This window comes from Lampetra fluviatilis, chromosome 25 (assembly GCF_964198595.1).
Source record: "Lampetra fluviatilis chromosome 25, kcLamFluv1.1, whole genome shotgun sequence".
In the NCBI taxonomy this organism is placed as follows: Eukaryota; Metazoa; Chordata; class Hyperoartia; order Petromyzontiformes; family Petromyzontidae; genus Lampetra; species Lampetra fluviatilis.
Window position 1 is genome coordinate 9,916,609 of NC_136299.1, and position 14,133 is coordinate 9,930,741.

General features: G+C 50.6%; 1 protein-coding gene across 2 annotated transcripts; it reads right to left on the bottom strand.

Annotated features, from left to right (window-relative positions):
* Nucleotides 1–741: 741 nt before the first annotated feature.
* UBR7 (ubiquitin protein ligase E3 component n-recognin 7) lies at nt 742–14,034 on the bottom strand. 2 transcript variants are annotated; one of them, XR_013639269.1, is made up of 12 exons: nt 13,794–14,034; nt 12,126–12,259; nt 10,436–10,496; nt 9,757–9,852; nt 9,313–9,366; nt 8,592–8,697; nt 7,693–7,808; nt 7,089–7,334; nt 5,477–5,564; nt 5,357–5,418; nt 3,933–3,994; nt 3,179–3,249 (listed from the first exon to the last, which is right to left on the bottom strand). XR_013639269.1 is itself a non-coding variant. In XM_078868234.1 (11 exons), exons 1-11 carry the CDS (start codon nt 14,010–14,012, stop codon nt 3,151–3,153), a joined length of 1,401 nt encoding a protein of 466 aa, XP_078724360.1. In that variant the 5' UTR covers nt 14,013–14,034; the 3' UTR covers nt 742–3,150. The 2 variants fall into 2 exon arrangements, 1 of the variants encoding a protein (XP_078724360.1); XM_078868234.1 differs by having other exon boundaries at nt 742–3,249; nt 5,357–5,564.
* Nucleotides 14,035–14,133: the final 99 nt, after the last annotated feature.

Consider the following 14,133-nt stretch of genomic DNA (forward strand, 5'->3'; position numbering starts at 1 on the left):
GCATCCAGCAATGCCGAGACTCGGGTGATGATTGTGACGTATGATTTGTGTTGTTGCCTATGACGTTTATGAGTATGTATTTGCGGATGTTACGACTGCTGCTGCTTCTTCCGATGACCTTGATGTTTGTGACCATCACAGAGGTGCTATAAATTACTCGCGAAACACTAAAGCCATATTGTTTGCTTTCAAATATTATACTTAACAAAAAATGTTATGATTCTTCGGCATTCAATCCAGCTGTACTGCCTTTCATGGAACTTATCCACTCATTATGAATCAATACATCTATATCGTAAAAGCCCGGCGTTCCGTTTATCCGTTAACTAAATCATACCAGCCTTTCAGAAGACCCGATTAAAAAAGTCGTAGAAAGTGGAACCCCCCCACGAGAAGCGGGGTAAGAAGTTGATAGAAGGTTTACAACAATTGTAGACCAAACGCCCCCCACCAACTTTTTTCACTCCCCCAAAAATAAAGTTTTGTCAGCATACATACCTACACAGCCGACATACAATCGAGTCCAGATTTATTTTGTAGGAAGGAGCTAGAATAAGGCCACCGAAATACGAGTGTACGAAAAATTATAAATTCCTGTTCCATATGCACATCACAATGAACAGAAAATGACCATTTAACCCCCCCCCCCCCCGCTCACTGTATTCTAAATTATAAAAGCATACAAAAGCAAATAACCAAGTCTGAAATATTGTCACTTGAAAGATAATCAAGGGATAGAAATATTTGACGAGGCGTAACATTTTATTTCAACTGCATGTTAATAACCACGCATTTACAAGAATCATAAGAGGCAACATTTATCTCACTACACATCGGCTCCAACGTAATCATAAATCCAAAGAAGAAAAATGCACGCGAACTCTTAAACACTACTAAAGATAACACTTGTTGTCCTGTTTTAAAAAAAGAAAAACTCTCAAATAACGCAATTAAAACGCATTTACTCACAAACAGAAGCGTGTAGAAAAGTACACAGCGTACGGCAAAAAGCTTTCACACACGCCCGTCGTTACTGGCGAGTGCCTACATTTGACACTCCAATGCCACATCTTTCATGACCACTTTAACTCGACGGGGAATGCCAGCAGCAAGGCTCACCCTACCTATATACATGTCCTTAGACTCTACCATTACAATTAGATTTTTGCAAATTCAATTTGCCTAAAATTCCAGCTCTTGAGAATTAATAAAAAAAATTTGGTTTGACACGTGACCAACACCCTTCCCATGGAATATAATAGTTGTGGTCCTGTTGCGGATGAGGCCTTGAGCAGACTTCAGTTAATTCTGCAACCCCATCCATCAAGTGGCCATTCTCTTACACAAGGTGGTGCATTGGTGTCCCGGGAGAGGTTCAAGAGGGCAAATTTCGTTTTTTTTCTCGCAGGTGAATTTTGCCAAATTTTAAGTGCAGAATATTTTTGTTATAATTATGGATATTTTCGTGCAGTCATTTGTGACCGGGTTGGGGGGACTCACCAACTCTTCTTATGCTTGAGGACCTATTAAAATGACAGGCAACTTAAAGATTGGACTCACACCCAGCACTTCAGCAGTGCCGTTGGCTCAGGTGCCTCTGACGCCCCGAAACCACCTTGGCCACCACTTGGATTCGCGCACAGACTCTTCCCGTGAACACCAGGATAGGGACACGCGCGTCAGTTCTGCGTGCGTGCATTACCGACACAACGTGGGTGGGATGGAGTTGGTCCGTTGGTGCACGTGGCCTACACTAAACTCGCACCGCAGACGCAAAAAAAAGCAATAAACATTTCCGACAAATAAAATTACAAATCGAAAGAGAATATAACGCGATGATAACGGATGCGAGCGTGTGCTGTTGTTGCGCTAACCTACAAGTCTGCGTTCGGGCGATGCAGGTCTCACGATAAACGCTTGTGTCGGTGGATCACATTCCCGTTTGGGAAATGTCACGCCCCTTACAAACCCCGGCGGCTGCTGCGTGGCAGACGACGTGAAAACAACGCGGCCGCGTGAACTTCACGTCCAAAGGTGTGCTGCGACACATTAAAACGCACGTAAACTTTGGACAGGCCAAGCAACTTTGCAGCAAGAGAATCGCGCAGCAATGCAACTGAAGCGGGGGGGTAAACCCTCAACAAAGCTCGTGACAAATATTCAAAACTCGCTTAACTTCTCTACGAATGCGACCTACCTAACGTAGTTGCCGTGAAGGCATCCCTTGAAGCGCATTACGTTGTGAAAAAATGCGATCGCATCGTCGGTGTTATTTACCGACACGCCAACGGCTGAACTGGAACACAACCCTTTCAGTTTGTCAAGCCGAATGATTTTCCCCGCAGCACAAACCGCGTGCGACATTGAGCGGGGATGTGAAAAAAGCTCCTCTTTCGATGGAAACTACTACCTAATTTGCGGATCGCCATCACTCGCTTATCCTCGCTATACAAATTCACGTTCTGTACTTGTTTTCGACATCACGCAGCAGAAGCACATTCAAGAGCGTAACAGATTAACATTCGCACATGAACATCGTACGGTCGCTGTGAAAAAAAGTAAAAAACTTTAAAATCATCTTAGCGGAAACTCAAGAGAGCGGGCGAAGAGATGAGATATCAGAAATCTTAAGCCTCGTTTCCGTACGGGCGAACGGCAGTGAACATTTTTTTACAAAACAACTCCGCAGACTCCTTAATTCGCATCCCAATTTTAGCGGAAGCGCTTCCCCGAACACAGGTAAATGATTCGCGTGCATTTCTTTTGCCCTCCGCACGCCGCGAGCGTCTTCGGGAACTCCCAAGCGAGTGGGCCAAAATATTGGGACACCGCGTGGAACGGCACGCCGCACGACCGGAACGCACGTTGTCGGAGCACCGGCTCTGAGAGAATCGGCCTCCGACGCGTGACACGAGCGGGATGAGCGGAGAAAGTGCTGGCCAGCTGGCTTGCCGGCTTGCTGGTCCGCTTGCCGGTAAGCTCGCCGGCCGCAAAGCCCGCCGGCCGGTCGGTGAGCTTGACGGCCGGTAGGCTCCCCGGCCGGCAAACTTGCCAGCCGGCAAACTAGCCGGCCGGCTGGTTCGCTGGCTGGTTGACTTGCGCGTACGTGAGCGCGGTGACGGTGCGCGCGCCGGGGGCTTAATGGAGTCTTCATTTGCAGTGGTATGCCATGTGGTTGCTCTCGCTCCTCCGTCGCTTGCGAGACTGCATGCTCTGGAAAAACTCCGTGATGTCCTCTTTCTTCACCACCTGAGGGTGCAATGATTGCAGATCAATTAAGCACAGTTGGCTACGAATGGTGCGAAAGAAATTCAACATACAACGTAAAACGAAAGACTTTTTTCCTCCTGATGACGATCGCTTGTGTTGCGATCGAAACGTCGTAGTTTTTTGTTATTTTCTTTGAACCTATCTACGTGACTTTACCGAAAGACCCAAAGAATATGAATTCCTGCAGTCACGAAAACTTTTAAGTCAAGAAAGACACACTTCGGCACGCTCCCAGTGTAGCTGTAACAGGAATGAGGTCGCTCTATCACGAAAAAACCCACCCAAATTACAGCACTTAATTCGGAGGCTATAATCGCTACAAGCCTGCCCCTGTGCGGAATGGCTTCTTGGAAACTCGTGATTACTTGTGGCTTCCAACATCGCCAATAATAAACACGGCGGTTCCCGGTCGCCACTTGAGGAAGGTTGTTCAAGTCCGTCGGGACGAGGCCCCCTTCTGTGGCGGTCGGTGAAGTTGAGCCGCGCCGCGTGTGAACAGCCGAGGCACCACGCTGTGTAGCAGCACACCGAGCTGAACATATTCCTGCTAACGGCGCTTGAATATGTTCGTTTATAAATAAGTTCCTGTAACATTATTCCGCGCAGCGGTGCAAATGAGCGTGCATGCAAGCAGGCGAGAAGACGCGCTGGTGGGGCTTTACCTTCCCCTCGTCGGCGAAGTGCTTCAGGTAGTCCATGAGCTCCGTCTTCAGGTCGTTGTACTCTGGAGGTGATAACGCGTCGCAGCCGCGTCAGTCACGGCGTTGCAGCCGCGGACACATCCCCGACGTTTTTCACGACAATCACCACCGCCCTCGTCGTCATCATCATCACAATGATCAATCGGCTGCTGGACGAAGGCGTCGCCATTTCTCACGGTCCTACGACGTAACAATTGTGACGTTCTAACCCGACACGACTGGACCATCTGTGAAAAAAAGAGCTTTAAATCTCATCGGATTCCACCCTCCGCCTGCTCGTGAACCGATTTCATCCCTCCATCTCCGCAGCGGTCGTAACCTGTCGGGTGCCATCGTCCTTTCTAGTGACACACCTTGCAGAAACCCACTTTGTAGTGTTAACAGTAACAACGATGTCTATAATCTGCATGTTCATAAATCTATGCTCCTGTTTCTAGTCTTTCGTGTAATCCTGCCTTGTCTCTCAAAGTGACCAGGCACGGTTACTCGTCAGCTCTAGTTACACTCCAGGGACGCAGTGTTAGGTTGTTAAGCCAATAAAATATTACAGGACTACACTGGCAGTGTGGCCTATGTGCTGAATAAACGCAAGCCTATGAAGTATGCTAAACGGAACAAATTTGTATTTTTTATTTTACCGGGTAATGCCCACTGAGCTCTTTTTCAGAAGCGACCTGGCAATCACAAATTATAGCTCAATGAAGCGGTTTATCCTGGGGAAATGTATAGCAGCCAAATACTTTAAACGCGTGACGTTAATTCTAAATGTGAAGGGAAAACCGGAGGACCCAGATAAAAATCCACGCGACCATAAGGAGAAACACGAATACTCCAAATATACAGCAGGCGTCAGGGTCGGGATCGAACCCGCGACCTTGTGGATAACAGGCGAGGTCGTTAACATCTCGCCACCGTGGCGCCCACACACGTTTCTGTTTTAAAAACGAGTTAATCACTTGGCCAATTGACGGGGTGCGGCTGCCCCCCAAGGTTACGTGAAATCCATATTGAGCCCTCAGTAAGGAAGAGGGTTCCCCCCACCCCCATCCGCCATGCTTTAACAAAAAAACAAGATTAGAACGATCAGAGGGGGGAGCAAGGGTGAAGAGGAGAGGGGCAGGCGGAGGAGGAAAGAGAAGTAAAAGGCGGATGAGGAGCAAGAAGTGGAGGAGGACCAGAAGGAGGAGCAGAAGAAGAGAGAGTGGACGGATGAGGAAGAGGAGCAGCAAAATGACGGAGGAGGTACAGGAGCAGGAGACGAGGATAAGGAGGTGTTGGGAGAAGGAGCAAGAGCGACTGGGAGCAAGGAGCAGTAGCAGGAGGAGAACGTCAGGAGGAGGAGGAGCGAAAGGAGGATTGGGATGAATTCAAGGAGCAGGAGGTACCGCTGATGAGCTCCACTTGCTGCACGCGGTTCATGGTGCCCAGCGCCGCCATGAGGGGGTCCCCGCCCCCCGCGCTCGACCCGGCCGCCCTGCCCCCCCCTCCTCCACCGCCGACGCTGTCCGCCCCGAGCTTCCCGCGCGCCTCGTACGCCTGCACCGTGTCCGCCTCGTCCAGGAGAAAGCGCACGCCCAGCTCGTCGTACATCGCCTGTCGACGACGACGCGCAGTTTAACACGAAAATCAAGTTCGTATTTCGCGGGTGTGCTTTGTCATAATGTAATCTATACATCTTATAGATATAAAACCATCGTGCTGGGAGAATGCGACGGCTCGCGTGAACGTGGCGAGCCCTTCTGTCGACCCGCCGATGCACGAGCGTCGTTCGCACCACCGTTTAGCGCGGTTGGCGTTCAACACACACGCATACGTGGCCGAGGCCACGTCTTTAACTTTCTTTGTCAATCAAACTACTCCCCACGACGTGAGGGTCATCGGCGTTAGGTGCAGCAGACTTCACAAGGCTGGTTCTGCGCGGGTTGGTAGCCACGTCAGCCCCAAAAGTACTCCAGCAACCCGCTTGTGCATGGAGTGGCGGTATAACCCATGAAGGTGACAGCCCCACCCACTCTATCCCGGCCTCCGTCATCAACCCACCGGTTAAGAAAATACACGATGAATCACACATCCAGCAACGCTTGCCACGGAGGAATTCTAAAATACCTTTTTTTTTTATATGGGTTGAGGCAGTAAGTGAACGGAACGGCTGCAATGCAGCGTCCATGACAAATGAATCCGTCAAGTGTCTAATTACAGCACTGCATCCAATGGCAAGAGAAAATAATATAATCTCTCCTGCACATGAGCGATGGTGAGGGTTGGTGCTTGTGCTACGCAAGGCAATATATTAGAGCAAAGCAAAGCAGCTTACAAGGTCCCACCATTCCATCAGGGAACGGTGCAGTAATGTTCTCATACTGTACAAATACCCCCAGAGCCGTACCGGTCAGTTTAACCTGATCCTCAACTGCATTTTATATATATAAATACGCACGCAGATAAAAATCCTTGTTTGGAATCAAGGGCACAGTGTGTGCCTATTAAGGATCATATCCAAGTGGTGTTTATTTGTGGAGATATTATAGACGAAGCTGCGCTTATTTTGGCTGCTATGTCCAGCAGCAGAAACAAATAAATTTTTTATTCATTTCTTCTGAACGCTGTGACATATTTTGAGTGAAACGTTTGGACGGCCCAGGTTTGTACATGACATGACATGAACTAATGGAAACTAAATACAGCCCCTTTGTCAATCCACTGCTGGATGAAGGCCTCCCCACGATGGTGAAGTAAAAAGAGCGATAGAATATGTTTAGATATCGCCTTCGATGTTCACTGGAAATCGAACTGGGGTCATCAGGCGTGGCTCTGTCTATCTTTCAGTCATGGATCACGGTGCTGCCTCGGGAGCTCCCACCTGCCCTGGTTTTCCCACCATTGTCCTCTTTTTGAGACGGCTCTCCTGGGAAATGTGTCAGTCTCGCGGTCATTTATAAACTCCCATTTGCCGTCAATTCCGTAATGATAATACACCGCTCAAGACGATGCGTCAACACGAGCTTCTCCCTTCTTCCGCTACCGCGAGATACCCCTCTTGCCATCAAGCGTCCGCGTTTGCTTGTCCATCTCGAGAGGTGGCAACTCCGGCGCTGCCAGGCCGCGTTTGGCACTCGCCTGGCACGACGCGCAAGAGCACAGCTTGCAGCGCCACTGCTGCGGCCAGAACGTGGCGGCAGCGCCGCCGGGCGACTGACTAGCGGCGACCGCCCCGGCGCGCAGCTCCGACAGCAGGCACGGAGGACGTCGCTCCCCCGCGCCGGCCCCGTTCTCCCCGGGCGTCGGGGCGCCGTCGCGAGGCTCCTCCTTCGGCACCGCCGGCGCCTCGCTCTCCTCGTTCCTGTCTTCGTCGCCGGACGACGGCTGAGCAAAGCGATAGAACGAGCGCCCTCGTAAAGCACAAGAGATGTCGCGACGGGTGTCTGCGCGCGAACACGCGCGCGAGCACGGCCCTCGCTGTCTATCCGCTGCCGGACGAGGTTTCTCTACTCGCCGTGAGGGTCGTGGGTCGGGGTGGGGGGTTACGAGACGTTACGTTAGTCTGTGGGCCTCTACGCAATTGTATGGGTTTCATGGCGAGTCAGGCCGGGTCCATCTTATTCACGACACGTGAAAATCCAGTTTATCAATCACAGGCGGCCGAAACCTGGATTCGAACCCAGGTTTCTCAGTTGCTCCGACGGCCGAGCCGCCCGCCCACCTCGGTCCGCGCCATCATTACCTTGACGCCGTCTTCGCGGGCGACCCCGCTCGGGGAGGTCCCCTCGGCGCTGGACCTGCACGGGGAATCGTCGACGACCAGCGAGCCTTCGTGCTCCTCGTTGACGAGCTTCACCACTGCAGGTCGGGTGGGGCCAAGAGGACGAGAGATCGAGAAGAGAAGGCTGCACGCCGCACTCAATGCGAACACGTCCAATTAGAGTTGATCATCGATTATGCGGCGCGCGATCATTCGGCTTACAACACTATCCGGCGATCCCGGGGCCTAGCCGGCAAAACCGCTCCAAAGGCCGTAGCCAGTCCGGCAATAAACATCACGTGACAAAAAAAAGTAGCAATGCTTGATGTCAGTGTTAAATATTATATACACTACATACAACTTAAACAATTAAAATACTGCAAGTATATACATCGCCCCATGCAGTCTTCGAGATTTGAGTGGTATGGTACAGTAAATACAGTAACTTTTCACAAGATATATTTATTTTTGTCTATTTGTATTTTCATTCATGCCAATTTCACATCGTAAACAAATTGCAAACACCTAAAAACATGTCATACAATTATGTGCACAAGTAAGCTATTTTAATTAATGTGATTATCCAGCGTTTTTGAAAACCCGGCGCCCCATCCCCCCACCGAAGCCGCCGGATAAATCGATGATCGATTGTATACTGAAAATGTATTAAATGCCACTAAAAATGTACAGGCAGAGTTACGCGGATGTAGGTCTCCCCAAGACGTCGCCATCCTCTCTTTCACCGAGGGTCTCGCAATGCAACGATCCATCTAGTTTCCGCGCGCGAGCCAATCTCGTCACTCCATTTCCGCGCCCCCCTTGCGAGCCCCCAGTGCCGCTGCACCGCCCGCACGGTCGGCCCTCGCGAGCGACGGTGTCACCTGCGGACGGGACGGCGTAGGCCCACAGGAAGGAGCAGCGCGCCATGCAGCCCCCGCACACCATCTCGTGGTACTCCACGCTCTCCGGCGCCTCCACGCCCAGGTGCTGGGCGAACACGGAGAGAGGTGCGTCCCGACCAGCAGTTTAAGTTTCGTTTTACGAAACGAACGACGAACGTGTTAAGTCAATGGAGCGTTTTCGAATACGTTAGCCGTTCGTAAATTGAAAACTCATTTATAAAGTGATGAGAAAAATCTAATTTATTTCCGCCCCCCCCTCCCCCGCATCTCCGATTAGCACAGTTGGCTACGTACGGTTCAACATACAAAGACGGCTTTGAATGGACGAAAATCATCAAGCGCGACGATGACTATGCATGTTTTGCCAACGATCTAAGCGTGATTGAACATGTCAGGGCAAATAAGTCTCAAGAAAGAGGCAGAGTAAGATAATTTACTCACATTATTGGAGACTTAGGTACAGTGAGGAAGATCAAACGAGATATTTGGCTTGATAAGTATCCACAAAGTCGACTCGACGAACGAAATCCGCAAAGATTACAAATAGAATTCCACAGGCTGTCGTTGACTTGACCAAGATGAAAAAAACCGATGTATTTTACTAAATGAACACTGATCCCAACACATGTGTGTAGTTCTGTGGTTCATGGAGATGTGGTTAAATGTGCCATGGAGAACAAGGTCTGCATCCTGTACTTACCCGCCCGTGTAACCAGTCCTCGCATATGATGCACTGGATCATTTCATCAGGAGTCTACGTGGACAAAAGGTTCCAACAAAATTTTCACCACAGTTATATTTATGCCTTCGACTAAAAAATTCAATGTTACCGGAGCAGGAAATACAAAGAACATACGATTAACCAAACGAGTGAATCACATTTTTTTTTTCTTTATAACAACAGTTTGCATTGTCTCCGGGAGTGTGGGGTGTGACAGGGTTGGATGGTATGTTAGCCGACGGTCTGGTCTGTATGAACGCTGGCTGTTTGATTGCTTGGATGATGTGTGTGTGTATATGTTGGTTGATCATTGGAGATGCAGCTACGGCCAGGTTAGGCTGATCCGAGGGAGAATGCCGACCGAGTGAAGGACATCAGTTAGGTCCCGTGAAGAAGATTTGCTACCCTTTTAATCACTCTCACCTTGTCGTCCGGATCAGGGTAGGGCTTCTTGCAGGTGCAGTACAACCCAAAGAAGTTGTGGTTGTATTTGTTACCAGGATTCGATGCCTCTTTGTCCTGTATGCCATTCACAGTTAAAAGCCAAAGCCAAAGAGATCACAAAAATGTTAGCGAAAGCAAAACTTATAACTTGATGATATATATACCCAAATAAAATTCACATGTAATCAATCGCCTGATGAGGGCCGCCCCAGGCATTGCGGGTTATTTGACTATAATTCACCACACTGCTCAGTGTGGGTTGGTGAAGGTAGGAAGCATAGACGTTATATCATAGTACAGTACCACTATGGATTCTGCTGCAGTGCCTTCTGCTGACAACGTAGACCTGCAACAGCCGACAACGCCCGTTTCATACACGGTGGTCACCCATCCACCTCCGATGAGCAAGGTTGGCTACGTACGGTGTGAAAAAAGTTCAACATACACACATGCAATGTCCATGCTTAATGCCGTTTGGACTCTGACATCCGACAAGATCAGCTACATTCTGTGCGATTTGGTAACAGGAATAGGAATAAAATAACCCATTATTACGCCATCCCAATTTAGGTTTTTGGCTGCGCTAAAATTTGACCGGCATCCACCCACCGGCACCGAAGCAAAAAACACAAGTGCCCCGCAGCACGCTGCAACTTACGGGCAAAAGTTTGCAGGCAACGCCAGGGAATCGAGCGTTGCCGCAGTCACAGCGGAAATTTCTGAAAAACAAAAAGGCACACGTGGCACGGCTCGCCTTACGCACGGCGCGCACACACAGTACAGTAGTGGTGGGGTTAGAAATGTGTTTTTGTTAAACGATGACTGGGCAGGCAAATTGTTAGCCGATGTGCAGTGCACTGCAAAAAAAAAAGTAGTTTTCCCATCCCTCCTCCCCCCCCGGTACAAAAATCAAGGGACTTTGTTAGCAGCGGTGCACAAGTACAAACCAACAAAAACGTCACCACTTTTGTCAACACCGTAGCCTCATCGCATAAATGCAGAATACAGAGGTGAGCTTCTCACAAAACTCTTTGAGGGTGGGAGCAGTGGTGCAGTGGTTTCTGCCTTCTGCAACGAACCTGGCCTTCATCCAGTAGCGAATTGATCACAGGTGATGATACATGCAGAATTAATCATTATAAAGAGTTTCCATGGATTTGGTGGCTGTCTGCAGTAAACATAACCATGGGATGGAATTCCATGCGATGGAGGCAGAAGCAGAGACGGTGCGAGCCACCCATGAAGTGGAGTCTAACTATGACAATCCCACTCACTGATTTTACAAATCCATTAAAGCTTTCATCCGCATGACCCATGGCCTATCCACTACTGGATGAAGGCCTCCCGATTCCGTCACCATCCTTCAAAGTTCTGCGATGGCACAATCCATCTCACTCCCGCACTTCAACCAAATCGGATCTGAATTTGTATTTATACTGGATGAATCCGACGAGCTACAAAGCAATTTTTTCACAGATGCCCAGTAAAACTAACCTCCTTGCTCAATTTCTACAGCGTATGTGTGTATGTTGAACTTCTTTCACACTGTACGTAGCCAACCGTGCTAAACGGAGGCGCGGTGGCTGCCTGCAATAAAGACAACCGCGGGTCGTCCTATCAGACACACAAACTCTTTTCCTTCTACTGCGAATTACCATCGGTCATGTCTGCCGACCACCATCCCTTCTAGCGATCAGACCCATTCGAGCCCAGTTAACTTTTGTAAAACAATCAATCCCTGTGCTGCTCCTTGGTCTCTGTGTAACTGCAAGCGTGCGTATCTCCCATGTTTCTTTGCACACTTTTCAGTGTTTGTCCCATTTTTTCTATTTGTCAGTATATCGACGTTTTCTAATCCACTGCAGTGCTGCTATCCACGCGTCTCCGATCAACAATAGATCACTCTCCGCCACCGCAGGGTAGGTGAGACGTGATTGCACCGGCGGTGCGGTTCCGTGTGGTGAGCCGAGATGCGGTGTGGTGAGATGTGGTGTGGTGAGATGCGGTGTGGTGAGGTGAGATGCGGTGTGGTGAGGTGAGATGCGGTGTGGTGAGATGCGCCGGCGAGGGGCGGTGCGGTGAGGTGAGATGCGGTGCGGTGAGATGCGGTGTGGTGAGGTGCGGTGTGGTTAGGTGCGGTGTGGTGAGATGCGGTGTGGTGAGATGCGGTGTGGTGAGATGCGCCGGCGAGGGGCGGTGCGGTGAGGTGAGATGCGGTGTGGTGAGGTGCGGTGTGGTGAGATGCGGCACTGAGGGGCCGGCGAGGGGCGGTGCGGTGCGGGCGAGGCGAGGTTGGAGGTGCGGTGCGAGGCGAGGTTGGAGGTGCAGGAGGGTGTGGTGTGGCCCACCTCTTGGTGTAGAGCTCGTACAGGTCGTGACCCTCGTGACACGTGTAGCTGCACGCCAGGCAGATTGCGGCCGGCTCCCCGCCACGTGGCGTGCAGGAGCTGCACGCGTACAGCGCCTGGCGGCTCACGTAGCCCTGGTGAGGAGAAAGGTCAGGGGGCAGGGCGGCCCGTACGGCGATTCGTTCATTCACTCAATCATTCACTCACTCACTCACTCCAATCATCGTTCATTCGACTGTAAGCCACGTGCGAATTTGGCAAAGCGGGCGGGAATCTCCAAATGTGCATAATACACCTACCCCAATCTGATGTTGTGGCCGAGTAACCCTGTGATCGTCACGTATAGGTCATAAAATACTGGTAGGAACCACCTGGTTCCACCAACCCACAGGGGATTATTGTGTGTCCATCGTGCATCCAAAAATGGGAGGGGTGGGGCTGGGTGGAGAGGGGAGGGTGGGGAGGGGCTGGGTGGGGGGTGGGAGGGGTGGGGCTGGGTGGGGAGGGGCTGGTCACCCCGTGGTGCCCTTATAAAACTCAACGTTTAACTTACTCACGCCGGCTTGTGCCCGCCCTCACAGTCGGGCATATTTGCGGAATACACCACGCCGCCGTTGACCCTGGCCGTTGACCGAGCAACCCAACGTGCCTACCAGGTCCCTCCGCAGGAATGTGTTACCAATTTATTACAATTAGTATCATCACCTTCTCTTGAGAGTGCCCAGCCAGTGGTATAACTCTCCTACGGCGCGAAGGAGTTGGCCGAATGCTGCCCCACGGAGCCGTGTTCCGACTGCTCCCACCACGTCCCAATGACAAAACTTCCTGCTACAAAGTGATAACCATTTTACCGACCTCGGTGTGGTGGTGGTGATGATGATGACTGCGACTGATGACACTGACCGTCGAGGAGACGTTCACAATGAGAAATATTCTTGGCGATTAATGACCGCTTCTGATGATGATGACTATTGTCGATGATGATCCTGCTGCTGATGATAATCCTGCTACTGCTGCTGATGATCCTGTTGCTGATGATCCTGTTGCTGATGATGATCCTGCTGCTGATGATGATCCTGCTGCTGATGATGATGATCCTGCTACTGATGATGATCCTCCTGCTGATGATCCTGCTACTGATGATCCTGCTACTGATGATCCTCCTGCTGCTGATGATGATCCTGCTACTGATGATGATCCTGCTACTGATGATGATCCTGCTACTGATGATGATCCTCCTGCTGCTGATGATGATGATCCTGCTACTGATGATGATCCTGTTGCTGATGATAATCCTGTTGCTGATGATAATCCTGTTGCTGATGATGATCCTGCTGCTGATGATGATCCTGCTGCTGATGATATAAAATTCTACTGCGATGTGTAGCCGATGATGACGAGCTGCAGTGGTCGTAATAACATCTGATCATCATCATCATGATCCCGTCCTTTAACCGCTGCATATGACGACCCTACTCATGATCCTCATGCTGCTGATAACGATGATCATCCTGCCGATGATGATGATCGTGCCGATGATGATGATCGTGATGATGATGATCGTGGTGATGATGATCGTGATGATGATGATCGTGATGATGATGATCGTGCTGATGATGATGATCGTGCTGATGATGATGATCGTGCTGATGATGATGATGGAGTCACCTTCGCATACGAGCATAGGTCCGAGTCGCTGGCGCCCAGCACCGCATCGGCCTCGCTCTCCAGATCCTCGTTCTGCTGCATCACCTCCATCATGGACAGCACCGCGTCCTCCTCCTCCTCCTCGTCATCCTCCTCCTCCTCCTCATCCACCGCCGGCCGCTTCACATCGTCGCCAGCTTCGTCGAGGCCTCGCTTCGTCCCGCCGCGATTTGCCGCCATTTCTTGTTTTTGTTGAACAACGTCCGGGTCAAAGGGGAAGGCGGGTGGTGGTGGGGGTGGTGCTGGTGGTGGTGGTGCTGGGGGTGGGGTGCTGGTGGTGGGGGTGCTGGGGGTGGGGTGC

Bases quoted from the DNA above. Each gene is read 5' to 3' on its own strand.
- UBR7 (XM_078868234.1), bottom strand. From the start codon at position 14,012: ATGGCGGCAAATCGCGGCGGGACGAAGCGAGGCCTCGACGAAGCTGGC. The intron at 7,809-8,591 runs GTGACACCGTCG...CCCGACCTGCAG, and splicing joins CTACGCCGTCCCGTCCGCAG to TGGTGAAGCTCGTCAACGAG. The intron at 5,565-7,088 runs GCGAGTGCCAAA...CGTCGTCGACAG, and splicing joins GCTCTTGCGCGTCGTGCCAG to GCGATGTACGACGAGCTGGG.